This window comes from Ochotona princeps, chromosome 21, assembly GCF_030435755.1.
Source record: "Ochotona princeps isolate mOchPri1 chromosome 21, mOchPri1.hap1, whole genome shotgun sequence".
Taxonomy (NCBI): Eukaryota; Metazoa; Chordata; class Mammalia; order Lagomorpha; family Ochotonidae; genus Ochotona; species Ochotona princeps.
In genome coordinates, this window is record NC_080852.1 from 37,537,123 (window position 1) to 37,564,920 (window position 27,798).

Here is a 27,798-nt window from a genome sequence, read left to right on the forward strand (position 1 = left end):
AGCGGCAATGGCGGTCCTCTGGACTGCTGGGGAAGCAGTGGAACTGAGGAGAGTGGACCCCATGGTAAGACACTAGGAAGCAGACCCTCCAAAATGTGGGGCACTTAGGACCTGAGAGGGAGTGATGTCAAGTGGGGCGGGAGGAAACACTCTGAGCCCTGAGCCCAGCAAAGGAGCCTGGGTGGGGAGCAGATCCATACTGCAGCCGCCAGCTCCTGTGGGTGTCCCTCCTCTGGCAAACTCACCTGACTCGGCCACCTCGGCGATGGGGACTCCCTGCTCGAACGCCATGAAGCCCAGGACGGAAAAGATGGCAAAGCCGGCCACAAAGCTGGTGCCACTGTTCAGACAACAGAGCATGATGCAATCCCTGAGGGAGGCAGCGGGAGGAGAGGAGTCAGAGCAGGCAGGGCAGGCTGCATGCAGCTCGGCCCGAGTGTGCCACGGCTGGGCGTTGTGGCTGGGGGAGATGCATGCGATCACAGCAGCCCGGAGGTCAGGATCAGCCTCCCACCTTCAGAAGACAGAGCAGGTGACAGACCAAAGGCATGGAGAGGGAGAGAGAAGGAGCGAGGCAGGAACACAAGAAAACACAACGAAGACAAAACTGCACTGTCCCAAACCTCTTGGTGGTGGCTCGGGGGAAGCCCAAGGGGTGGGCTTCTCAGGAGGTCAGAGCAAAGAGCCCAAGGGAGGATGGTGCTTCTTGAACCTCACACCCTGGCCGTGCCACCCGCAGTTGCCCGCTCTGTTCTGTGAGCGTGCAGCCCCTCCACCTCGCAGGGAAAACTGGGAGACATGACTGCCCCTGCTCTGGGGAAGACTTGCCAGCACAGAGCCACAGCCCAAGGGAGCCCAGAACACACAGGACAGCCTTGTCAGGACTGAGAAGGGTGTGCCCCATGTCCCAACCCCACCGAGCCTCACATTGCCGGGCAGGAACCCAGCTTCTAAGAAGCTGCATGGCTATACCATGTGGACTTGTGAGTTATACACATGAGTGCCCATGCTGCCCTAGCTGCAAGGTGCCAGCAGAGCTTCCCCACCCTTGTGCAAGGGGCAGGACAGCCTGCCCGTGATAGGCCAGCCTCTCGACACACCCGGGAGAGGAGCAGGCATGCCCTTGGTAGATGGCCAGCTTCTTCATCCTTGCCTGTAACCTGTGACATACCCATCCTGGCCTGTCCTTATCAGCAGTCACCTGCAGGGCTGGAACTCAAGACTCAAGACTAGAGCAGGGCTCTCTCCTCTTCTCTCAATGTCATACAATGTGTAATGCAGCCAAAGCAGGTGGCCCCTGCTGGCTACCCTGCCATGATCCTGGGACAGTGGATTGAGCAGGAGATGGGCCTCAGCAAGCTTCACGTGCTGCTTCTTTCCGCTGGGCCTGAAGTCATGGCAGCAGGACACAGCCCTTGGCTAACAGGAGCTCTGGGCCTGAGCTGGATCAAATCCTTCTGCCATGCACTCTCCTCTCTTCCGCAATCCAAGACTATCTCCCCCTGCTGACTTGGGCTTAACGTCCTGGTTGGCTTTGTAAAATGCAAGGCTAGCAGCTGTGGCACGGCACAGGTCCCTCAGCCTGGACCCCACAATGTACACACAGGGAGCGCCTTGAGCCTGGCGCTGACCAAGGAACAGCACCTGGCCCCTGCCAAGCTGGGTTGGCAGCTTCCTTGCTGAGAAGCAGCCCCAGCAGGGCTGTCTGCCACATGAGCTCTCCCATGACTGTTGGCGGCTGCCGCAGATCCCTTTCAAGAACCTTCCCGGTGCTGGGAATGTCGGTCAGACTGGAGACCAGGGAACCCTGTCTGCGGGCTTTATTTCTTGGACGGTGGTGTAAGGGGCTCACTCTGCATTCTGAAATTTGCTGGCCTCAGTTATCAAGGTCCAGCCATATGACAGGCATTTCAATAAACCCCCAAGAAGCTTGAGAATGGGAGTCGCACACCCATTGTCACTGACAGGTACTGGCTGAAGCCAGGTATATAAATCAGGGCCCGAAGCCCACGCTCTCACCAGGTGAGTGTCCTGAGAACCGAGACTCCCACATTCTGACTGTAGGGGCCATATCCACACCCACATGGGTGTGGAAAAATAAACATCCTTACAAAACCCCCTTCTTCCATGGCAGCCTGCAGGCGGAGGGACACAGGTGCGCCCAGCCCTGTGACTCGGCTCTGCACCTAGGTGGGCACTGGGTGGCAGGTCTTGTGGAGTGGGGATTTTCCCTGCCTGCCCCTGCAATTTGCCCCTTATGGGGCTGCACTATGCAACTGAGAGGCTTCTGTGAGCAGCGCTTTGAGCCCAGCAGGAACTGAGCCGGGCGCAGCAGGCTCCACAAGCTGCTGAGCTGTCTGGAGGGAGCATTAATTTACTCCCAGTAAAAACCCGCCCGCAGGGAGCGCCTTCCGGGCCTGCGCTGTCTCCTAGGGGATCTGCTTTCTTCTGGCAATGGCAGACAGCAATCAACTTCTGCTCTTGGACAGGGCAGCGGAAGGGATCCGAGGCGGTGGGCATCCATCACTCTCACGCTCTGTGTGGCGGAGGTGGCCCTGACATGGGCTGGCGACCAGGCCTCCTGGGTCAGATCCCTCTCCAACGCCCGTGGCTGGGAAGGAGTCATTCCTGGCAGCAAGGCAAAGGGTGCAGGAACCAGGGAGCCACAGGGAGAAAACCTGTCACCAGCAACGCAAGCGCACGCCAGGACTTCTACCTCCCTCATCTGCACACGTGGGTGCTTCCTTTTGTAGGGCCCTACACGAGGAAGTCAGCACCATGGTAGGATGCGAGGAGGACCGGCGTTTTCTGTCTCGACTGGCGGAGGTGATACAGTGCCCGGGCTGAGGATCCACAATGAATACCAGCCCCCTGTGCAGTGGCCACGAAGCTCACACCCTGGAGGCCTGCGCTGTGGTCCCATCCTGGAACCTTCCTCTTCCTGTGCTACAGCCAATAGTGCCCCTCCCCCACACCCAGACCCATTTTCTCTATGAGCCCACGAGGTGGAGAAGCCCTCCTGTAGACTCCCGGGGGACCTGCAAGCATCCCCAGCCTTCTCCCAGACATTGGGACCCCTCGCAACACAAAGGATTCTACAAGTTGTTCTCCCTCCTTCCTTCTTCCATCCCTTTTCTTCATTTATTTGAGAAACAGTGAAACAAAGACGCAAAGACAGCTTGCATCTGCTGGCTTGCTCCAAACTGTGCCACACTGAAGCCAGGAGCTAGAAACTCAATCCAGACCTCCCATGTGGCTGGCAGTGACCCAACTACTTAAGCCACAGCCCCTAGGACCTGCGTTGGTAGGAGGCTGGAGTTGGGATCCGGAGCTGGGAATCGAACTGACATCCAGCCCAGGAAGGGGGCTTTAAGCAAAGGATTTTGAGACCACACAAACATTCAGAGGAAACACCCAGACCCTCCAGCCCCACCCTGCACATTCAGCTCAGGGTGACACGTGTCACACTGATGAAAGAGCTACACACATTTCGATAGGCAATCGCCCTAAGGCTAGGAATAAAAAACATTGATTTTAGAATGGAAGCAAATGCAGAAGACATCAACAGTAAAGATCAATAATTCAGAAAGGGATCGAGAGAGGTCGGTTTATAGCAAGATGCGTAACTTCTAAGAGGTGAAAGGAACCCCTAGAATGCCACCCCTAAGAGCTACCTGAGGAGAGTGGCACCAGGGGAGGTGGGTGAGGCATGGGGAGGCACCCCGCTCCTACCCACCCCTCCAGGCAGCTTGGCAGTTTTGTCAGTTTGGTCTTTCACTCTGGGTGCACATTGCTCTGATGATTAAAACTCATGTTATCTTATGGTACATGACGCCCCCCACCACCTTTCTCATCCAATCTGTCATCGGGGATGTTTCCACTCTCATCATCCCATGGTCTCACTAAGACCCCACAAAACAGCTACTACTGTGTCCCAGACATGGAGCTCGAGAGTGACTCACAGATGGGACACTAATCCGGAGTCAGGGGCCAGGAGCACAGCTCAGTGTCGGCCTTGCCCACCATTGAGCCCGTGACCTTGGACTGTCCCTTACTCATCCTGGAAAAGAACTGGGGCACATGGCGGCACTGAGGCCTGGAGGAGACCCTGTAGGTGGATTCCTTCACAGCCTGCAATGGGCCCCATCACATCTGCTGCTGTTCCCCCAGACCCCCTGGGGGACCCCCTCTTGAAGCCTGAGGTGCAGAAAGGTTAGAAAACCACCCTGCACCTCCTCCTGGCACCCTGTAAGATGGGCAGATGCGTGCAACAGAACCTGGCAGCATGGAGGGCTCTTGAGGTGCAGAGGAGAAGGGCAACACTCACCTGTAGCAGTTGTTGTTGTAATTGTTGTAACTCCCCAGCGCCGTCAGACAGCCCAGGCAGATGGCATAGGAGAAGAAGATCTGTGTGCCAGCATCCACCCAGACCTGCAGGTGGCACAGAGGAGCTGGCATGAAGTAGTGTCACCCGTGTGCACACGAGTGTATGTGTGTGTGTGTGTGTGCATGTTCACTCAACAGCAAGGACGGGATGTTTGGGACCTCAGCCTCAGCTGTGTTACCTTGGCAAACTGACTTCACCTCTCTGACTGAGATCCCCACCAGTACAGTGGGCAAAGGACTCCCCCAACCCCCAAAGGACCCAGAAGGATATATGTAGTAATGAGTATGAGCCCCTGGGGCCCAGTGCCTGCTCCTGAGTCAAGTCAAGTTTAAGTCAAAACGCTGGCTTCCTCATCCTGGTGAATACCATCCTGTGAAGGGTTGCTTGAGATTCGGTTGGTGCAGGCTTGGGGTTGGCCGACCTGGGCCTGCATGAGGAAACAGGCAAGGAGGGGAGATGGGGGATGGGGGTGCCCATTCTACCTTCATCACCTTTCCAAACAGGTCCCCGTTAGTTTTCCTACATGGTGCATATGGTGACCAACTCTGAATTGCCCAGTTGCCTTCTGACACAAACTACTGTAGACAGTGTGACATGTGCAGTGGAATTACAGTGGCTTTTCTAGCACTTCCCCCCAGGCTCCTGATGAACCCAGCTCCTGGAAGTAACCAAGAAAAATCCACAGCTAAAATCTAAATGCAGCTGACGAGACTCATGAGTGGGCATCCACGCCAGCTAGAGATCAGGGCCTGCTCCTGAACACAACACAGCTGGTGATCGGTGAGCACTTGGTGTGTTCCAGGCGCCAAGCTGAGCCTCTGAGCACTCCCAGAAGAATGGTCTCTGCTTGATTACTGCTAGCAATGGGCAGTTCACTACCTTCCAGTATAGTCCCTTTCTCCTTCAGAGCATGTTTCTGAAAACAAAGTCTTCCAGTGCCCTAAACTCTGGGCTCACCCAAACCCCATCTCTCTGCTCCTCGTGGCAGAATTGTAGAGAACTGAAGAAAGTGCTGGCGACTTCTGAGTCAACGGCCTCCATTTTCTCTCTTGGGGATTGTTAGGCCAAGCAGAAGCAACTCCTGAAGGAGCTGAGTGCATCAAAGGGCAAGGACACTTTTGCCAAGCCAGGAACACCTGGTGACCTTGCAGCATCAGGCAGCAGAGTTCAGTGCTATCTCTCCTTCCTGCCTCCCTCTGGCCACAAACAACAGAAGAAAGCTTCACTAGCCTCAATGCTATCTTTGCTGAGGTCAAATAGACACTCAAATGCAGTCTGTGCAGAAGATCAATACCCGCCATGATGACACATTATAAACACAAGCAAGTGCAAACTGAGGAGTTGCCACCTACCCCCAATTTCCCATACCCAACATGTATAGAAGCCCAGTGCTACATACCCTGGGTGGCTATTTCCCTCATGGGTCACCCTGCCATGTGGAAGTGGTCCCAGGCTATCTCCCATCAGAGAGTGGTCCATTAGACTCTATTTTTTCACCACCTTTCTCTCTGCTATTTCCTCCCCACATCTCCTGGGTGAAAATTCTCTGGCCTACTGTCTGTACTGGATCAATAAATTGGGTACCAGAGCACCCCCAATAAAGCTTGTTTAAAGCAGAAATCTATTTTGTATGGATTTCTGGTTCTGAACACGAACTCCAGCCTTACAGGGATAACAAGACAAAGGTTGGAGTTGCCCAAGTCTGCTTACTCATTCAACAGCTGCTTCCCTCCCCCCACCAAAATTAAAGGTTGTGGGGCTGCTTGTGGACCTGAGATCTGTATGGCCTCTTTCTCTTCCCATATGGACTCACTACGTTCAGAGTCCTGGTGCTAAATAAGGAGACTGGACAGGGCTGGCTCAAGAGGCAGAGGAGTAGGCAGAGGCAGCAGATCAGGATGAGGCAGGGGGAAAGGCAAAGGGGACAAAAGGAAATATTCCAGGCAGCGCTGCTTGAGCAGGAGGTAGGAGGTGTGATGCTAACAAGGAACAAACATGTTTAGGGAGGAGCCTGAGGATGCTTAAGGGGTGTGAGAGACAGAGAGAAAGAGAGAGAGAGAGATGGGTGGGGGTTGCTGACAGGGAGGAGTGTGTGTGTGTGAGAGAGAGGGGGGAGGGGAGTGCTGACAGGAATGATCGTGTGTGTGCGCTCGCTGACTGGAAGGATCGTATGGGGGTTGTCAGTGGTGAATGCTGACAGGAAGTATCTACTGTGTGTGTAGTGGGGCTGTTGCAAGGAAGGGCTGTGTGTGTGAGAGTGGGGGGAGTGTTAACAGGAAAGACTGTGGGTGTGCAGGGACAACCAAGAAATCAGGAGAGAAATGGGTTGTGTTTGATTCCTGCTCTGCCCGCTCCGCCACTTGCTACTGTGGTGGTGAATTCCCCTTTCTCCCCAGTAGAGGCAGTGACCCCAATGCCATTGCCATCAACAGTGCATCTGCTTACCTAGGAATCGGGAAAGCAAGCCCATCCAGCGGTGTGGTGACTGATCAGATGCTAATCCTGGAGGCTGCCACACACGCCAGGAGAGCTCCCCTCTTTCCCTTGGCCCCAGGATGAGTGGGCAGGCCCAGAGAGGGCTGCCTTCAGACTCACAAAAAAGTCCCCGTCCCTTCCCAACTAACTCCACCATTCAGCAGTAGCTGCTTTCTACAGCATGTAAATCCACCGGGTCAGCATGCTAACCGACAGCATTCAGTGTCCCAAAGATCTGCCCCCAAACCAACGACTTCGCTTGAAGGTAATTCTGCAGTTTGCTCAATGAACATCTCACCAAGATGGACATTGCTAGTTCTGCCTTTCTAGCTCCCCTCTCTTTCGGGGAGAGCAACACTTCATGTTTCTTTGGAAACCACCTCTGCCTCGCTCAGGGGCGGGTCACATGCCCCACGCCTGGCCAGTCAAAACATCTCTTTTGGCCACAGTGAAGAGTTCAGAGATGGGGATATGAGGCAAGCCAATGAACTCCATCCTGGGACTTAAACACTGTGAACACAGCACCCTCTTTCTTCTGTGGGGGAGGGGCATCACAGACCACAGGTCCTAGGGCTGGAGTAGTCGGAGAGGGCTGTCTTCACTAGCCCACCTTCACAGAGAGCAGACCAAGAAAGAGAACCTCCTGGGCCTGGAGACTCACCAAATGGAATGGATGTCTTCCCTCAAGCTTCTAGTCTCTGCAGGGCAGGCCCGTCATTCTGATGATGATGGTTCCTACAGAACCAGGACCCTTATACAGTCTCCTCAGCACTTCCTTGTTTTCGTTTTGTTTTGGTTTCAAACTTTCTTTTGGTTTTCTACTGTGAAGAGCATTGAAATTAGATGCCACTTTCTACTTTCGGTCCTTTCCTCTTCCCCTAGCATCCAATTTGATCGGTGGATAGCACAGTGCTTAAAATGCTGCTTGTGACACCTGCAATCCCATAACTCAGAGCCTGAGTTCAAGTTCTACTACTTCAGACTGCAGCTTCTTGCAGCTGAGCACCCTGGAGGCAGCAGATGACGTCTCCAGGAGCTGGGTCCCAGTCATCCACACAGGAGAGCTGTATGGAGTTCCTAGCTGTTCACTTTGCCTGACCCAGACCCCGCTGTTGTAGGCATTTGGGAAGTTGAAGTACTGGATGAGAAATTCCCTTTTCTCACAAATAAAATTAAAAACAAAATAATTATCCACTTGCTTCCCGTTAATACTTTCGGGTGAACATTTCTACTTTTCGTATACACATTTTTTTTTTCCAGCTTCCAATACTTGTTTGGTATCTGCATTGTCAAAACACACAGCCATTATATACTATGAGAGGAATACAGCTATGCGGCAAAAACATTTGCAAAAAGAAAAATATTTCAGAAAAAATTGCTGAGAATTATTCTGACAATACATGTGATGCCCACTCCCACACTATTGGGAATACTTTTCTAGTCAATCTAGAAAGGTTCATCAGAAGATTTCCTGGTTTCTTGCTCAGAGCTGTTCACCTGTGTTTTTCAGATTTGAACATTAGGGTGGCTGTATTTAAGACCTTTCTTCTTGTCTTCCCTGAATATCTTGACTGCGCTGTTTGGTGATCATTTGCTACAAAGTGCTGCTGTGCAAACCTGTGCCAACCTCAGTTGTGCCACTTTTTATTTATTTTTAATTTTATATATATATAACTAAATTGTCCTGCCACCGGCTTTTGGCGGCAGGGCGGAGCTAGGACTATAATCCATTCCCAAGGTTCCCTCGTGGCACACTTACCCTGAGGGAAGGTTCCTCTTGGGCCTGGGAAATGCCAAGGACTCAGTCACAGCCTTTCAGCAGTGGTTTTGGCCTGCTGAGCCCCCAACCTCGGATCTGGCCAAGCACGGGTGCCCCCCACAGTCGCCACACTGTGGGGGGCTGCCATCCACCCCCAACCCCAAAGCCCCAATCCTCCCAGACTCTTCCGCCGCCGGCTTTTGGTGGCAGGGCGGAGCTAGGCGTGCCACTTTTTAAAGCACTTGTTCTTTTAGACTCAGCATCTTCTCAGTTGGGTTGATTTTTCTTGGATCACAGTGTACTTCTTTAAGATGCAATGTACAAGTGTCCTTTTCATTTCAAGGAGGATGGAACTCTGAATTATTATTGTTTTTAGTATCTCTTCCCTTCCTTGACCTTGGGCTTCTTTTTGGGGATTTGTACATCTGTTGGATCATCTTGTGATCTTTTAAAAATCTCTTTATTTTCTTCTTCTGTGTATCTTATGGCATTATCTGTGAGCTCTATTTATTGTTTTTTTTCTTTTTATATTTCCCTTCTTATCTGTGCTTCTTGCCAATGCTCTTTTTGAATCTTCTTTTTGTCTATTGCTTCACATGGAGCTATTTGTGTCATGGCACCTGCTGGTTTCTCAATTTTTAAGTTTTACTTTGAAATATGAAGTGCTAGAGTCCCACTGCTTTGTGCAATGCATCCATCATCTATAGGGACAGTGTTCATAGTCCTTTCTCTTGAAGGAGCACTTGGCAGGATCCGACTACAGTCCTCTTCCACTGCCCACGCGTAGGTGAGAGCTCTCCCTGCCCTCTCAAGAGGTGATTATTCTCATGCAGAGGCTCAGGAGTGGCAGAGATTCCCATTGGTTATTACCAGAAAGTGCTTCAAGCTCTGGCTGGGCAGACAGCACTTCCTTAAATCCCCATTGTCTTCTTCCTTCCTTCACTCTTATGCAATGTCTCTTAATTTCCCCTGGTTTCTCTGTCATGTTCAATTCAGATTCTCCTCCACGTGGGTCCTAAGGACCTTAGATGCTTCATCTCTACAGTGCCCTGGATCCAGACCTCTTTCAAGTTCCGGCAGCCTGCCCTCTCTCCCTCAGGGCCTGACACCTGCACGGATCCCTCTGTGTTTTGGTTAATGTTCTTAGAGGGGTCCTCCAACCACTCTTTCCTAAAAAGTCCTTTTCTAGTATACCTAAGAGCTTTCTGAGCTTCCTGGGGCCTCAGCCTTCAAAGTTCCCTTTGCCATCTTCCTCTCATCTCACAGCACAGACCATGTGTACCCTGTGGCTGCAGGCATTTAGCAGCACCATTTGTGTTTTGTGGCTCAGAGTTGCTAAGGTAAGCTGAAGGTGTCTGCCCCTTTTATTATCCCAGTTTCCATGCTTGGCTGGGAAATTTAATTTCTCAGAAATAAATTTCTTTTTCCCCTGTGCCTATCTTGTCTCCTTGATTCTCAAAAATTCTTGAGGAGACAGACTAAAGGAGTAGGTCTGGGGTAGAGGGGAGAGAAGAGTATCAGATGTGAGCAGTGTCGGGGAAGGAGCTGTGACTGGAGAAAGACACAGAGGCTGGAGGAGTGAGGTGGGTAATGGGTAGGTATTTGTGTAAGAAGGTAAGTTTGAACATCAAGTGAGATGTTCAAGAGACAGGTAGGAAGTCCAGGGCTAACCACAAAAGGCTGGGCTGGACACACAGGTGTGGAAATCACCAGGACTTTGGTAGTTACATAATATCCCCCTTATTCCACATGCAAAATATTCCCTGCTGGTCTTTCCCACTGTCCACACTGAGAAAGAACAACAGCTTGGTGATATGAAACCCGAGTCAACATTTGCTGAAACCTCCTGTGACCTCAAGACTGTCAGGTACATTTCATCACCTGCACAGCTGTCTTGTCAGGTAAGAATTACCATCTCCCTCTGCACAGGAGGAGGAACGGACCTACAAGAGATCAGACGGCTTCTAAAGGACAGTGTCAGGTGGAACCTGCCAGGGTTTGGGAGTGGTTTAAGGGTTAAGGATGTCTTCCAAGGATTTGTGGGAGAAGGTGTGGCATCTTCAAGTGGCAGGGTTCAGTGGGCTGTTCTTCTCACTCAATTGGAGATGTGGCTTCAGAGACACTTGGGTTTCCGGCCTGGGGATGCAGTCTCACCATACTCCCACTAGCATGCATCCTGGCCATGGAGGTCTCCCCAAGGCTGACCCAATGGGCCTTGGACTTGGACCTGCAGCCTGAAACCATGAACAAAGTAACCAACACTCTTTGCTTTACCAGGTCAGCCTGTCTCGGGTATTTTGCCACCGGATTGAAGTACGTTCTCAACTAGACAGTGTCTGGAGAAATTGGGGCCTCCTGCTCTGCTGAGTCTCAAGGGACATGTAGGACCCTAGCTAGGAGACAGGCAGGTCAAGTAAAAAGGCCCTACTCTCCAGCCTCTCCCAGGAGGCTGAGAAGGGGGCAGCTCAGTAGAGAAAGTTCTTTCCATTTCCCAATGCCACTTTTAAGAAAAACTGTCTCAACAACAATAAAAGAAACCCAAGGAAGCTGGGTCAGCAGCTGGGGCGCAGGTCACCCTGTGTTCCGTGGCAATGAATGGGGGGCGTTCTGGCAGCCAGGCATGGGCAGTCCGCATTCAAAAGCCGAGAAGACAGATTTACATGGGAATAGGGGAGCATAGCCCCTGGAGGAGAGCAGGCCCCACCCCCTGGTGCTGGGGGCCAGCTTACCTCCTTTGGCACAGGGAGAGGAAGGGGTCAGGGTGTGACCCACAGGCCCCTAGCATCCAGCAAGCCCCTGGTATCTAGCAGGTCCCCAGTGAGGCAAGGACATATTCTTTCCCACTCACACTGGAAAGTCACATTTGTGACAACAGATGCCCAGTCTGTAAGGACAACACAAGACAGTTGGTCTATGAATCTGTGTGAACCAGGTCTTGTGTGCTGTATGGCGCCCCTGTGTCCACCCCAGGTCAGCGACACGTCTTCCTGTGAGGTTTGAGGGAGGTGTTTCCCATCCTATTCCACCTCTTGGTGGGGAGCTCAGGCCATCCCATGGATGTGCAGACACCTGTCTCCTTGACCCTCACACCTGAGACAAGGTGAAACACATGGTAGTCTGGCCTTGGGTGTGGGGCCTTATTCCCGGAGAGCATGGAGAAGAAGAGCACTTCAACCAGTTCATCAAAAAACAGAATTATAACTGGGAACGCATTCTGGGAATCCACGACTTTCTGGGTAGCATGCGTTTTCTGCATATTATGGAAACCTTTGCACCAACATTTGTTTTTCACATTCCATTTTCTAGGAGCTTTCAGAAGTGAGCGTGCCCTTAGATTCGGTGTGCTGGAAACTGCGCCACAAGGTTTTAGGATATCCAGGGGCTTGGTCAACGCTCATTCCTCCGGGCATTTCCCACCATTCCAGTCTGGAGGGAAAAACTTGGAAAACAGGTAACATTCTCTTCCCTTTGCTTCCTGAGCATCCACCACGTGGTCAGCAGAGTCCCCAGCACTGAGGACATGGGGGTACAGAATTTAACAGGGTTCCACCTGCAAGCGGCCTGCAGTCTCACAGGCTTTGGGGATGCGTGAGACACTGAAGCAATTTACGCCTGCCTCTCCTGGCGTGAGGGACAGAGGCATGGCGGGAAAGGGCCAACATCTCTTCACTCAAAGGTTCCAAATGTCCTACTGCCTGGCCAAGAAAGATGCTGGAACCCTCCAGGCCCAACAATACACACAGCACTGGGCTCCTGCACTCCAAGTTGCCTGGCCAGGGCTTGGTGGCCCTCCCAGGGCTCAGGGCCCACGGCCCTTCCTTCCCCCCAACATTTTCTTTTCACACACACACACACACACACACACACACACACACACAATCTTTGTAAGCATAGTCTTCAATTGAAGCAAAAACATAACTTATATGGCTTGGCAGAAAATAGTTGAATTAAGCTCTTTCTTCTCGTCTTTTGTTTTGGGGAACGATTTTGAAAAGATTAAAAGTAGGTTAGGAGAATAATAAAACAGCTGTGTTTCCAGTGTGTACCTGACAAGGGCTTTTGTCAAAGTGAATAATTACATGAAAATCACTTCCTTCCACCTCTTTCTCAGCCTCCCCTGCGTTGCTAGGCGCCCTCTCTGCTCCCTTCGGCCAATGCCACATACAGACGCTGGTGAATACAGTACAGCCTTTATGAGGTGGGGAGTCCGGGAGAAGGCTCCCAGCGTTCCTCCCTGGTGGCTTCAGTTGGGGGAGAGGGCTTTGGAGGATGCACTCTGGGGACATTTAAATGCTAATGTGCTGGGCAGGCAGCATGGTGGCCAGTGTGAACGGTGGTGGGAAGGGGCTGGAGCGCAGGGCCTGGAAGCCCCACTGGAAACACCTCCTCCTGCAGTGCCAAGCCCTTCCCTGGGCAGCCAGCCCTAGGCCGACCTGGGCCAGCCAGTGAAGTGTCACAGGGCCAAAGGGCATGGGGAGTTTGGGTGTAGAAACTGACCCTGATGGACCTGTGTGTACAGCATGGAACGAGAGGGTGGTCACTGTGGCTGGGCCTTTGCCCAGGAGGTTGGACTGTGCATCCCAGGCCCAGAGAGTAGAGGGAGAGAACGGGCATTGTGGGCACTGAGCAGATGGCATGACTCCTCTACAGTGGAGCCCTGGGGAGCTGAGCACTTCAGCCACCTTGTCACAGGAGATGCTTACTGGAGGAGCTTTGAAGCTAGAACAAGTGTGAGTGAAGCCAAGGCTATGCCTTGTCAGCCCTGAGCCTGTCCAGTGGACACAGGGGCTGCAAAGGAGGCCTGGGTCTTCACCCAGGAGGTGCCTGCTTGCAACAGGGATCACGTGATTTGTGGTTCCACACACTGAAGGATGCTCAGCTTCATGGGATCCTGCTCTCCAAACACTACAGGTGCCCTCCAGTCACTGTGGATGCTCCAATTATACTCTCATGTATTTCTAAAGGACCCCTGGGCCAGTAGGCCTATCGACCTAGCAAAACGTGTGGAGGCAGGGGTAGCCAGAATTAGCAGCAGTGATGGGAATAAGAACCCATGTTCCTTGGGCCAAGGTTCCCTTCAGCTCTCATACCAAGCTGGCCTGGCATACCCTGGGGTCAGCTGAGTGGGCAGCTGGAATGAAAGCTCATCACCTGCCCACTGGGCTAGACTCTCTTCCAGTAACTTGGAATTGGTTCAGAGGCAGAGAGCCAGGAAAAGCAGTGAGAACTGGGATGTTCCATGCAGCAGGAGCCAAAGGGAGGCTCCTGCAGCAGTTGGAAGGTGTGGGGAACATGCACACAGAGACACAGCCCCTCCCCACCCCGACCACAGTGACACAGCCCTGTTTATTGTCAGTCTGCCCAAGCAAGGACGAATGCTCTGAGAGAGGGGGGAACCACTTCTGCTCTTTGGCTACTGCCACCCTGGCCTTGCACACACTGCCTGGCACATGAGAGGTGCTGCTGGCTGACTGCCCACAGCACATAGAAGAAGGGGTATCCATGGCCCACTGCAGAGCCCACATTCCAGATGTCCACATGTCCCCCCTCTCCATTCTCGTTAAAGCTTTCCTGTTTTCCAATCAGTGCACGAAGGAGCATGGTTTCCAATGGAGATTGCAAACACAGGGGTAAGGGGTGAGTTCACTTTGGTGCAAATGATATAAAAACCCACGCACAGTTTGTTCATGGCACACATTTCCCAGGAAGTCTGGAAAGATCACTTGTACACTGTGGGTACTTTCCCATTCCTGCCCACGGCAGGCATGGCTAATCAATCACAGCACTCATCTGCCCCCTGTCCAGCAGTCATAGGAGAGGTCTGAGTGAAAGCCCAAGAGTGTGAAAGTCCAGAAGACAGTGGAAAGGAGTTCCAGAGGAGCTGATGCTTGTGTCAAATGAACAACAGCCCATTTTGAAGTACAGCTAAATCCAGCTGCTGAGCCAATGCGACATACGCATTCTCTTCTTGGTGGCGGAGACACTTAATACACACACTGAGCAGGTATTCCTGCCTCCAAGGTCCTGCTGTCACCTGAGGCCACCAGGCCGCATGGCAGATCTGAACTCCTCTCCCAGCCTCACTGCAATGGTATGGCAGGGATCAGCATCTCCTGGGCCCCTTCCAGGCTTCTGCTCTGCTGAAGGAGCTCTCCTTTTGCTTGGACTCCCTCTGCCCCCCACCACACCCCACCGCCACACACGCAAAGGCCCTGAGGCACTGGGATTTCCTGTTCTAAGCACACCCTCACCAGCCAGGAACACAGGCCTGAGGTGCATGGCCCCAGGACCCATGTCCAACCCGGGCACTCTGCTCCCCACGGCCTGGCAAGGCACATGGACTGTGCTATTGTTCACTGCCCACCTTCCACCTCAAATGATCCTCGCCAACCTTCAAGGTCACATCACCACGTGCTCATGCATGGCCTCTACCCTGCTTCCCTGAAGCAGACCCTTGGGAATCTGACTGATGAGCAGCCTGCCTGTGGCCCTGCAGAGAGTGGAAGCAGCCAGGGACACCCCCACCCACAATCGCTAATGCAGTGAAGTCCTGGAGGGCGAGCCTACAGGAGGGAGCCAGCCTGGGAACTGCTACAATGTCCTCTCCCACAGGATGCAGCATGACACAGTGGCCTCAGCCTTGGGGCAAAGCCCCAGTGTGTTAGCGGCCAGGCCAGCAAGTGGCTGTCTTCATCACTCGGGTCTCCCTCAGTGACTTTCCAGGGCACTGGCTCGAGCAGGAAGACCAAGAGCAATCATTTCAAAGGCAAATGAAGAGATGAGAGTTGACATGTTTGGGGGTGAAGCATGCTCGTGCCTGCAACCTCCCTCATATCAAAAATAAACTGAAATAGATGGATGTGAGCAGGCAGACTTGTAGGGTCCTGGGGTGTGGGTGGCTGTGCCCTGTGCAGGCAGAACTTATGCAGCAGCATCTGTGGAGGGCAAAGGCTCTGCAAGAAATCTCAGAGGGAAGATCTGTGCTCTGTTTCCAGTAATTCATGCTCCCTTGCGGGGCAGGCTGTGAAAGGCATGACCTGGGCATGAGCCAGGGGCAGCAAGGAGTCCTAGTGAACGTTTAGGTCCTGGCCTGGAAACTCAGGAATTTCTGGGATTCAGCTATCCCCTTCTCACCTCCAGCATCACCCATCTGCCACTGGTGCAGTTGGCAGAGCAGCCCTCAGCGCTCACTTGGCCCCAGTGCTGTCTGGAGGACGGAGAACGAGGGAGGAGGGAGGGTGAGGTGCAGGCTTTGCAGCTCCCACCTGGCAGGCCTTCCTGATCTCATTCTGAATTCTCTCTTTCCCACCTTGTGTCTCCTGTAGCTGCCACCTGTGCTACCCGCTTTCCCAGGGAGGTGCGTATCTCTGAGGAGACAGCTGCATCCTACCTCAAGTACTGAGTGCCTGCTGTACAGCGGGCAATATGCAAGCCACAAGGAGGCAGGAGTCGTAGGTGTGCCTGCTGCCCTTTACCTACCACTTATAGAACCTTGGGAAATCTTAACAAAACACTGACCTGTGACCTTGCACACACGCAATCCCCTGCTTTTTGATGATGGACAATATGAGAATAAAACAGCCAGCATCTCCCTCTGGGCCTCAATACCCACAAAGGACATATTAAAGGACCATTCCTGGCCATTGCCAGCTGCATTGATTGGATACTCAGCCAAGGCTATAGCAACTTCCTGTCTGCATGACACAGCCCAGGGTGGGGAGTAGGAAAGACTGAAAACCATTGAGTTCACTCCACTTCACAGCTGAGGGAAGCAGGTGACTATTTTAGGTCAGGGATGCACAGTTGAGTTGCGCTTGACCTCCTCAGGAATGCCAAGTGGGACACAGTGCCTCTCTGCAGGCCTCCCCAAGGCTGAGCTTGCATAGGAGAAATGAGAAAGCAGAACATGGCACTCACACACTGGTGAGCTTGCAGGGAGAAGAATGTCAAGTGTCACAACCCCCACAGACTGCAAGGTAGCGAAGCCCTGTTCCCCTGTGACTGGGAGATGGGAGAGACCCCAGCCCTCTTGCCAAGCTGTGCAGGGTCAGATGCCATTGTGTTTGCACGCAGGAGTCTGGCCATAGAGGAGCCGCCTCTGCAGCTCTGGCCTTCCTCAGAGCTCCACTGTGCACATCAGCCTGGTGGACATCTGCCAAGCAGCTGGGCTCCTGACAACCCTGTGCCCGGAGTCACAAAGTGAGAGGGTCTAGGCTTGTGCCCACACCTGCCCTTACCTCATCACCTCACAGATGAGGCATGGGATGGACGTGGGAGAAAGCAGGCAGATGTCTCAACCAGGGGGTCTGCGTCCCAGTCCAGCTTTCCATGGGCAGTGGCTCTGGGTAAGCCATGTTCTCTCTGTGGGACTCAGCTACTCATCCCTAAGAGAAGGCAGAAATAGATGCTTGCTCTCAAACCCATTAAAACTGCAAGTCAGTGAGTTTCCTGAGGCTCTCTGCCTCACCGTGGTGAACATAATTTGACTCTGTTTGAAGGAAGCGAATTTACTGTCAGAAAGTATAACCACGGACAGTATGAAAGATGAACTCGCCACTGCAGACGTATGACTTTATAAAAAAAACCGAGCTGCTGATTTCAGCCAGAGTGATCAACTTGCTACTTGGATCGTCCATATGCCAAGTTCAAGGCTACCAGACACACAGAAGCAAATGCTGATGAGAAAAACACACATTACAAAATATAGTTAGCATTTTATACTCACAGTCTGGCTTGAAAGGAATATGGTGGCTTCTCCTGGATACCAGAAACAAGAAAAGTCAACCATGAAAGCTGAGGGAGAGGAACAGACCAGCAACCCACGGGGATCGCTGAGCAAACCAAAGCCTGAAAGGTAGGGGCTTTCATTTTTCACCCAGGATGCAGTTCATGCCTCAGGCTCTAGGCATGGCCAAAAGCTATGTGGGTTTGCTGTGAAGAAAGGAGGACCAGAAAGGAACCGTCTTACAGGAAATGAGGTCCTGGACAAAATTCTGCCCCTCATCTCAGGACTCACCACGTCCAAAATACAACTTACAGGTCAGCATCTTAGAACGCCATACCCAGCTGAACTATCACAAGGGAGCCTGAGACACATGTCTTCTCAGACATTCATAAGTGAGCCAGCGTGGGCCCGCCAGGCCCTTGGTTAGAGAACTGATAAAGGATGTACTCCGGCAAGAAGCAAACATAATTCTGTAGGAAGAAAGGGAAATAAGAGGGAGTAAGAAATCAACAAATCATGTAAAATCTGACACTGAGGGCCCAGCAAGGTAGCCTAGCGGCTCAAGTTCTCGCCTTGCAAGCACCCGGATCCCATATGGGCACCAGTCTGTGTCCTGGTGGCCCCACTTCCCATCCAGCTCCCTGCTTGTGGCCTGGGAAAGCAGTAGAGGACGGCCCAAAGCCTTGGGACCCTGCACCCATGTGGGAGACCTGGAAGAAGCTCCTGGCTTCAGATTGGCTCAGTTCTGGCTGCTGTAGTCACTTGGGGAGTGAATCTTCGGATGGAAAATTGTCCTCTCTGACTTTCCTCCTCTCTAAATATCTGACTTTCCAATAAAAAAAAAATAAATCTTTAAAAAATATGACACTGGGTCTGTTTTTAAAACTTTCAATTATTATTTAAAAGCCAGAGAAACAGTGAAAGATAGGATAAAAAGAGTTCATCAGCTGGTTCACCCCCAGGACAGCTGTAACAACTAAGCGTGAACCAGCCAAAACCAGAGCTTCACAAGGGGCTCCCCAGAGGGTAGCAGGGACCCAAGCACTCGTGCCATCTTTTGTTGCTTTTCCAAGGAACAGGAAGCTGGACCCGAAGTGGAGCAGCCAGGATTTGTATCAGTATCCATATGGGAAGCTGGCATCACAGGCAGTGGCTTTATCCACTGTGCCATGATGCCAGACCTGAGACTGACTCTTAAGTAATACTGCAGAATTTAGAAGCAGACACTCACAGGAATGGGGAGTGGACGATGGCATGTGAAGAGGAATTTGTGTCCCAGGGTTTTGCTTGCTTAAGAAGGAGGACAAGCTGGTTAAGAGCCCTGGTGAGCAAGTCGGCTCCAGCATCTGCTGTGGGAAGCAGATGGCAGCTCAATGTGCCACAGGGCTGCTGTGTGAAAAGAACCATGGCAATAAGGCTGAGGCAGCAGGCTGTAGGCCCCTCACCAGGAAACATGACTGCCACACTCCGTCCTAGGGTCTGCTGAGTGTGAGCAAGAAACTGACCAGGGTGACAAGAGTTGTCACCTCAGCCAACTCAGCAGCAAAGAGGACAAGTTTCATTGCCAAACAATGCTGCTGCCAGGGGCTGCCTGTGCCCCAACCCTGGGCAGGAGACTCATCCACTGTCTGCCTCGTTTCCTGCCAACCACCTGCCTACCTGTGCAACCACCCACCTGTCCATCATTCATCCATCCACCCATCACCCACCTACCTGTGCAACCACCCACTTACGTTTCAAGTATCTGTCCTCTTGTCCAGCATCCATTCATCTGTTTGCCCATCATCCACCCCCCATCCACACATCTACCATCCACCTAAGCATCACCCATCCTCCCGCCTACCCCTGTACATTCCATCCAGCCACGTGTCCATCATCCAGTTGTCCATTTACTCAAGCAGGACTGACTAGAAGCCTACTTAGCACCAGAACCTGTGCCAGGAAGTAGGGAGTCCTCAGTGGGTGAGTTCTTGTCTCGCATGAAGCTGACATTTCCACTGGGGAGACTAACAATGAACACAGCAACAAACACATGTGAGATGACTGCCAACAGCCATGAGCCCCCAACCTCCCCACACACAAATTAACAGGAGCTTTATTGCAGGCATGAAGTTCAGTGGGCAAAACTTGATGCTTACTCATCAGAGATGACCTGAAGTTGGAGCCAAGACCAGCCGGGGTAGAAGAAAGCCACTGTGTCAGTGCCAGAGGGAAGAATGACCCAGGCAGCTGTGAAGGACCTGAAGTCAGAATGAGCCTGGGATAACCAAGGCCATGTGGGGGAATGGGAGTCAGATCATGGAGGGTCCCTTGGCCTTGGCCATGGGAAACACGCTGGGTTTTGATTCTTGGGCAAGGGTGAGGTAATGGAAGATTGGTGAGCCTGGGAGTCTGATCTTGCCTTCTGCTGTGACACAGGAATTAGGATCAGAACAGCCCTTCCACCTCAGCAAGCACAGAAAGCAACGCTCAAGAGGCAACAGTGTACAAGGCAAGGCTGCTATTCCTGAGAGCTTTTGGGAGGGGTTCCTAGGGTGGCCTGCAAGGCTCACTGCCTGGGGACCATTGCCTGGAGATCACTGGCTGGGCACTGGAGTTCAAGCAAGTGTCCCTCTGAGCTGAGCAGGTAGTCGAGACAGCTTGAGTCTAGGATGTGGGTGCCAGGAAGAGGAGCTGGGCACCAGGGGTGGTACAGAGTGCAAGTGGAAGGCACTGTGCCAGGTGTGGATAACAGCTGGGCCACAGGCAGCCAAAAAGAGACCACCCAAGGCTTGGCGGAGCGTGGTAGAGACAGACCACAAGTGGAGGGGTGCACTGGGGGACGGGCCCCACCTTGCCAGAGCAGAGAGGGCTGATGATCCAAGTTTCCACACTTGCACCTAACAGAAGGACACTGCCCTGGGAGCAGTGACCATCCCCTAGGGTAGAGTGCTGCCTCAGCACTTCAATGCTAGGGCCTGGTCACTCTGTTGAGGCTGCTGTCCTGGGCACTGCAGGACACTGGGTGGCACCCCTATCCTCTACCCAGTGGATGTGAGGAATATCTCCCAGTTCTGAAAATCGAAAATTCTCCCTGCCAGTCACACATGCTTCCCGGAGGCAGGGTTTTCTGGACTGAGCAGCCATTTGGGATTTCAGGGTTTTGGGCCAGGGAATGCTCAGCCAGTAAAGCCCATGCAACTATTCCACAATCCACAGAGATCTGGAATGCTGCACTTCTGCTCTGTAATGCTCAAATCTGCACAGCCTGGCACCGAGACCCAGGGGATATACGGAGCTTGGAAGTCCCGCTGGGCACCAATAGGTTAGAGCGGCTGAGAAACCAGCCTGGTATGTCCACAGCCTACACTAGGCTGAGCCTACACAAGTTCAAAGTGATCAACCAGCAATGCAATTCCCTATGAAGATAAAACCCACACTCTTCAGAGCAAGGTAGAAGATTCCAGAGTGTGAAGAAGATGTCCACAGCATGCAGGATTCTGCCAAAGCCCAGCAGACATTCAGAGAAGTGGGTAAATATCACCTACTCCAGAATAAGGAAGATGTAGGTCAAAGTAGCTACTATAATGATGCCCAAAGAATTAAAGGGAAACATGAGGGCTTCGTCAGAAAGTTCTTGGAAGGAAAATTGTCTATTGTGGAAAAAAAAAACTTTGATTCCAATAGTCTTTTTGCATGCAAACTTATCTTTGAATTCTGTTTTCCACCAACTCACTGAAGTATGCTCCCACAATCAAAGAGAAATGCCAGGAAGGTACATGACTGGGACCTCCCTCATTCATTAGCAGCTCCTTGGGCCTGCTGTCCAGGGATGGGGCTAGTGGTAAGCAAGAGGCAGGGAGCCCACCTGAAGGTTGCTTCACCAGCCCAGGGATGCCACAGGGGCCTCTGTCCTTCAGGCTGCCCTCCCTGATGGGCACTCAGAGTGCAGCCCTGAAAAATCAGAGCTGAGAAGTCACCAGAGTGAATGACTGCTTCAACAGTGAGCCGATGAGGAGGGAGGCTGGGGGCAGGGAGCCATGTCCCAGGGGTTCTTGCAGTGGGTGGGGACCAAGGCTGTCCAAAGCAAAGATCTTAGGGCTCTTGCAAAAGTTGAGGACGCTCAGAGTCTGGAGCAGCCGGACAGCAGCAGGGCTGGGCAGAGATAGGAAGAGGGTGGGAAATCCATCGCAGGGAGAGCCTCTACTGGTCCCAGTGATGGCTCCAGCCTCCCAGAGCCTCGAACCCCTTGTCCAGGAAACCTGGAAGAGCCAGCTTCTGAAATTCTTGTGAGCTGGAGGCAGGACTTGCAGGACGCTCAAGGACTCACCTAACAGAGATGTTTACTCCTCCACAGCACTCAGTCCTCTGCCTTCAAAAGGGAAGGGCCCGGCTGGCTGGCTGGCTGGCCAGCAAGGCCCTATGAAGCCAACAAAATCCTTCCCTCTAGCCTTGCTAAGCCAGCTGCAGGCAGGACTCAAAGTCCAGTCAATCCACAGCAGGCTCCTTTTTCAAGGTAATGGTTTTGTAGGGTCCATGAACAATGTGATAAATATCCAAACGGCGCCTGGTAGAGGGAAAGCTCCTCAGCCTCCAAATCAAATCATTTTCCTCTTTGCTGATGGATGGGACCAACCACTGGAAGGGCAAGCGGACAGTGCACAGGATCGCATGGAGTCAGCTGCCAAAACATGACAGCCAGGGAGGCCGCTCACACAGGTGCCTCACCATATTGAATGTTGTTGCTTGGGTAACATCTACACTGGCATTTCGGTCTCAAGATCCAGGAGCTGGGAGATCTTCCTTTTTAAAAAAATTATTTTATTTTATTAATATTTTTTAAATATGCAGTTTCTGAGATGTCCCCCCCCCCCCTTTTTTTGACTCAACACTCAATTTGGAATCCGAGTACACCACCAGCAGGTGGCAGCAACTCCATGGTCGCCATCTGCCTGGATCGGCAGGTAGGGGAGAATGAAGAGGAAGGGACCCTTCAATTTGGGCATCCTTTCCCCTCGGTGCCAGGGTTTGGCCGCCGAGGGGAGGAGGCAGGCTGGTGGAACTGGCGCACCGGCGCCCTGGGAAAGCAGAGCCCACAGTGTGGATTTGGATCTGCGACAGGCCTCTCTGTCCTCGCTCTGAAAACACACTCGAAACACAATGCAGAGTGAGAGGGGGCCAGGAATCTGGGGCAGGGACAACTGGATTTCCCACAAGATGACCTTAGCTCCCCCAAAGAGTAAAAACACAGAAAACAAAAATTTGAGGGGGAAAAAAACCAGAGTGGAGTGTTTCATGCCTGGGAGTGAACACGGCTGCCATGGAAGACAGGTGTTTACAGAAAACCCAATAGGCCGCGGGCACAGACTTCACAGGGTCCTGGAGGAGAGGTTGGTCTTGCTGTACCTGCAACAGCTGCACTCGGTTCTGAGAGCAAAGCCCCTCCTTGGACTGCAGGGCTGAGCTGGAGGGCAGAGGGCAGGAGAGGGGCTGCAGAAGGGGCCCCTGTGACCACCCTGTGAGGTCATGGTCTCACCTCAGTGCACAGTTGACAGCCCCAAGGCCACAGAGCAGAAGGGATAGCTAGGGTCACCCAGCGGTCAGTGGCAACATCACACAGGTGACTGTCCTGGGGCCACAGAACAGAAGGGAAAACTAAGGTCACCCAGCAGTCAGAGGTGCCAGAGATTCAAACTTGTTTCCCTTCCCATGGACCCTACTACCTGTAAAACTCCTCCCTAGGAAGTATTTCCTGATGGCAATGCTATGATCCCCCAGAGTAACAGAGGCCCCGGCTGGGTGGTCCCCACCCCTGCCTTCCTCACTCCCTTCCAGAAGTTGCCCCTGAGCATCTGCTGAGTTGCAGGCACTGTCCCAGGGTTGGAGGTCTGAGTGGTGACCCCAGCAGAGTTCTCCATCCCAGTGGTGCCTACAGGCCAGGGATCACTCAAAGTGACGGCATCTAAGAGGCTGCTCAAACGAGAGGCTGGCCAAGGCAAGTCAAGCATCAGGAAGGGAAGGACTTCGAGCTCCGCTGTCAGGTTGCCTCTGCAGAGACCACCACGGCCAGCATACAGCCTGTCAGACTTCCAAAGCCAGGTTCATGGCTCCAAGGTTCCCAGGAGACCATGAAAAGGGCTTACTTTGCTCCTTGTCCCTCTAGTTCCCAGGCTGAGCTCCCCAGCCCCGCCGGGTAAAAGGCAAGAGGAGGCTGTCCATCATCCTTCACATAAAACTTTTGCTCCATTTTCCCAGAGAACCCTTCACAGAGATACCCCTGGGCTAAGGCCCCAGAAGCTGCGGTCTGGAGTCCCTTCAGAAATGTGGGTAACACTGCAACAGGTACCTCTCAGCCTCAGCAATGAAGGGAGGGGCCTATTCAGGAATAAATGGGGTTCTGGGAACAGGCAGAGGCTGCGAGGCCGAGTTCAGCTGCTCACCTCCAAGCACGTAAGACCTTTAGTGCGGAGGTGGGAGACCCATCTTCCTTCCAGGAACCCCACAAGCATCTATAGATAAGCCAGCTCCAGCCACCATGTGCAACCAACCCCATAGCAATCACTGCAGTGCCAGGGTACATCCCCAGAATCTGGGGATTATTATTACTAGAATTATTAATTAAAAAACGTGAAAACTCAGCAATCTAGACTTTGCTGCAAGGAAGCCACCATCCACAGCCAGGAAAGGGGCCTCTCACTGATCTCTGACGAGACACAGCCAGCTAACAACTCTCCCAACCACCACTCACCTTGAGGTTGGAGCTTAACTGTCTCTGGAGAAACCCCATTCCACCTGCAGTCCTAATGCCACGCTACATGAGGCTCAATCCCAGTAGGGCAGGGCCCCACCTCCCACCGCCACCACTTTATGCCACAGCCATGCCTGTTTTGGCCTTTTCCAACAACTGCCTTGAAATTGATCTCACTTTTTACCATGTATGTGATGTTTATATACATACAGGTGTGTACATACCTGAGCTGGATCTACATGAGAGCTTCATTCTAGCAAACACATCAAGGCAATGGCTTTGCGGGGAGGAGATTGCTGTCCTGGAGCATTTTCCAATGCAAAAATAAATACATTAAAAAGGATATTAACTGTCTCTCCATTGGGTACAGTGACCTCCACTGGGTCACTGCACTTGACCTTCACACCTCTTGGTTGATCATTCCAGGGCAGAGGGGAGAAGCGAAGCTTTCCTTGCAGCTGGTCACCAACGGGCAGGTCAGGACAGGACATAGTGCCCTCCTGCTTCTCCATGGCGTGGGGTATTCCCATCAGGACACAAGAATCAGGCCACATCTGGATACCTCCTGCAACACACCTCAGATTCCCCATGCCCCAGAGTTCACGAAGTTCTCTCTTCTGCTGCCTCTTGGGGTTGGTTGCTCTATTTATCTTTATCCCAGACAAGCAGCATCACCTTCTGGGCACACATACTCACACATTTCCTAGCCATAAGTGACAGAAGGTTCAACCTATCACAACTCACAGATCTGGTCACCTGGAGGTGTCAAGAAAAAAAATAGCACCTTTTCTTTAAAAAAAAAATCAAGAGAATCTACCTCTTACAGTCCTTTAACAAGCCTTTTATAGCGCACTTAGTGTGTACCAGGCAACGAGCCAGGTCAGGAATCCCACAGGGGACAAGGCCCCTTCAAGCGCCTTCAAGCGCCTTCTCCATGGCCTCCCTGTTGAAAATCAAGCTCTCCAGTGAATCTTAAGTCCCATGCCCCATCCCTCTCCACTGCCACAGGCACCTGTCATCGTCTAGCAGAACCTAGATGACTTTGACAGAGCAGACAGGTGGCAACTGCCTGTTGAACCAATGACTGGACACTGAACAAATAAAAACTATCCATATGTAGATCCCTGCTTCATTGGAAAACCAGCATGAGGCCCCAGAAGTGACACGTGGTGAGCCATGAGCAGAGACTTGCCTGAGAAGTGAGGTTTGAGCTGAGTCCTAAAGGATGAGTGAACATTAGCCAATTAAGGCAGGGAAAGAGGGTCTGGATGGGGTGGGGAGGGCAGGAGACAATTGTTCCTGACGGAGAAAACACATGTGCAAAGGCTCAGAGGCAGAAAGGCTCTGTGAAGTTGAGGCCCAGAAAGGAAGTAACTGGATCAAATGGAGAAGGAGTAAGGGAGAAAAAGAGGAAGATGATTAAAACAAAGAAGGAGACACAACACAGAGTCAGCCCACAGGCCACCAAGCCCCCTGCCCCACACATCTAGAGCTGACTCCAAATGCCACAGCAAACCCCAGAAGGGCCTGAAGCAAAGAGGTGGCCTGCAAGCGCCAGGATCCCATACGGGTGCCAGTTTGTGTCCCAGCTGCTCCACTTCCTACCTAGCTCCCTGCTTGTGGCCTGGGAAAGCAATGGAGGATGGCCCAAAGCCTTGGGACCCTGCACCCTCATGGGAGATCCAGGAGAAGCTCCTGGCTCCTGGCTGCAGATCGGCTCAGCTTCGGCTATTGTGGCCACGCAGTGTGGCCTGGAGGGGCCACATGCTGTTTCTGGAAGACAATTAGGGAGTTTCAAGTGGTGGCCTCCACTGAGCAGGTGGCAGCATGGGTAGAGCGATGGTCAAGAGCGGGGAATCCATCAACTCAGTGTCACATGCCTCCAAAAAGGCTCAGGGCAGAGGTCAGCCAACGTTTACTGGAAAGTCAAACAGTCAATATTTGAGGCTGTACACACAGCAGGCCGCTGTTGTTCTTAGTAGGTGTCTGGGGACTTAGCTTTTAAGGTGGTTCTAGGAAATGTGACCCCAAATTCAGGCTGATGCCCATCCCATAGCAGGGTGACTTTGTGGAGGATTGCAAGGGCCGTGGCTGGTGTGCAGTCAGAGTGGTGGCTCACTGGGCAGCTTCTCTGGGAAGGACACTTGTGGGCTCTGCCAGAACCGGGTACAGAGATTCTTCCACACTCTGCCTGGCAGACTCCCCTGACAGGCCTCCTGCTCTTGCTGATGATGGAGATAAACTTTCTGAGGAGGGCTCTGAATCCTCCTAGTGAAACACAGTCTGTGCGTGTTCTTGAGCCCCTATCATGGGAAGGTACATGGTTTCTGTCACAGCTAATCTCTGTGTCACACCCCAGCAGCTACAGACAGGGTGTGAACAAATGATACAAAGGTATTCCAATACAACTTTATGCATAAAAACAGGCAGAGGGCTGGGCTTGGTCTGCAAGCTCCAGATCGCTCAACCATGTGGCATGAAAAACTTGGAGCACCCTGACTTCCCTTGGAAAACACTGGTTGCCATCAACTCAGAAACTGTAAGGCCTGGAAGGGGAAATACGGAGGACTTGTCCAAGGTCGAGGAGAAGCCACAATCCAACTCACAGCCCAGGGCTCTTGTTCCAACCTCATGGAACGGCGGTGCAGAGACGTCTTGGGCTAGCAGTGAAAGGCAGAACGCAGCTGGGAACAGCCCCGCATAGTGCAGGGGAGCTAAGAGGCTCACTGTCGGCCGTGTGCGTGCACGTGCGTGCGTGTCTCTGCAGCGACCAAAGGTTGCAGTGTCAAGCAGATTTTCCCAACCTTTCAGAGCATCAGGACTGCCTCTGAAGCTTCTCACAGCACAAATGCCCAGGTACCACCCTGAGGTCCCTCCTGTGGCCTGCATTTCTAGCACGTTTCAAGGTCTTCTGATGACGGGCTGCGTTTGGAACCTCAATGGGTGGGGTGCTCCACCCCTGAGGGCCAGGAAACAGAAGCCCATGAACGAACGAAATAAGTCGGAACAGGCCACCCACTCAGGGTGTAGGCAGAGGGCAGGACTAAAACACACAGGTAGCAGACTTGGGGAGCAGTTCCCCCAAACTGCTTTTTCAGCTGAGCCTCTTCCTTCAGGAGCTGGAGCCTGCAAGGTGCACAGTCAGGAGCTAATTTCCTTCTTCCTGGGGGTTCAGCCTGCAATTCAGGCTGCGCTGAGCCTCCAGGCCCTGCACATACCACAACCCACACTTCCCCTCTGCTGTCCACTCCACCTGGCCTAAAGAGGTCCCTCTGAGCTGCACAAATGAGCCACTACACGTACACCTCCGCTCCAGCTGCTGGGACCCGGGCTAGCTAGAAGCCACGGAATCGGAATTTCTGGCCACCCTCAGGCTCTACGTGAAGACAAAGTGCGAGTTCCACAGAGCCCCTGCAGGTTTTGATAGAAAAAAAAAAAGGTGCCTCTTTCCCGCTCTACCTTCTTCCTTCTGTACACAGCAAGTGCCAGGGGCCAGCAGGTGCCCCAGACACCCAGCACTACCTCCAATGCCCTACGCTGAACTCCAGCAAGGAGGATTTCCCGCTAGCAAGCGGTGGAGGAGCTCCTGACGCCTGTCTGCCAGGTGACCCTGCTCTCTGCCCCATCTCTCTGCCCCATTCAGCATCCTCCCAGGCCCAGCGCCATGTGCCCACTTCAAGAGGTTTAGGCATATACAGGCACTACTCACTATTCAGAACAAATGG

The 27,798-nt window shown here is 52.7% G+C and overlaps 1 protein-coding gene across 1 annotated transcript in view; it reads right to left on the bottom strand.

Annotated features, from left to right (window-relative positions):
* The window catches only part of SLC6A11 (solute carrier family 6 member 11), a 97,007-nt gene that overhangs the window by 16,007 nt on the left and 53,202 nt on the right, over positions 1–27,798 (bottom strand). The window contains exons 7-8 of the mRNA XM_004581306.2: positions 4,328–4,431; positions 246–370 (exon numbers count right to left, since the gene is read on the bottom strand). Of these exons, the coding sequence (XP_004581363.1) occupies positions 246–370; positions 4,328–4,431 (229 nt within the window). The remainder of the gene's footprint in view (positions 1–245; positions 371–4,327; positions 4,432–27,798) is intronic.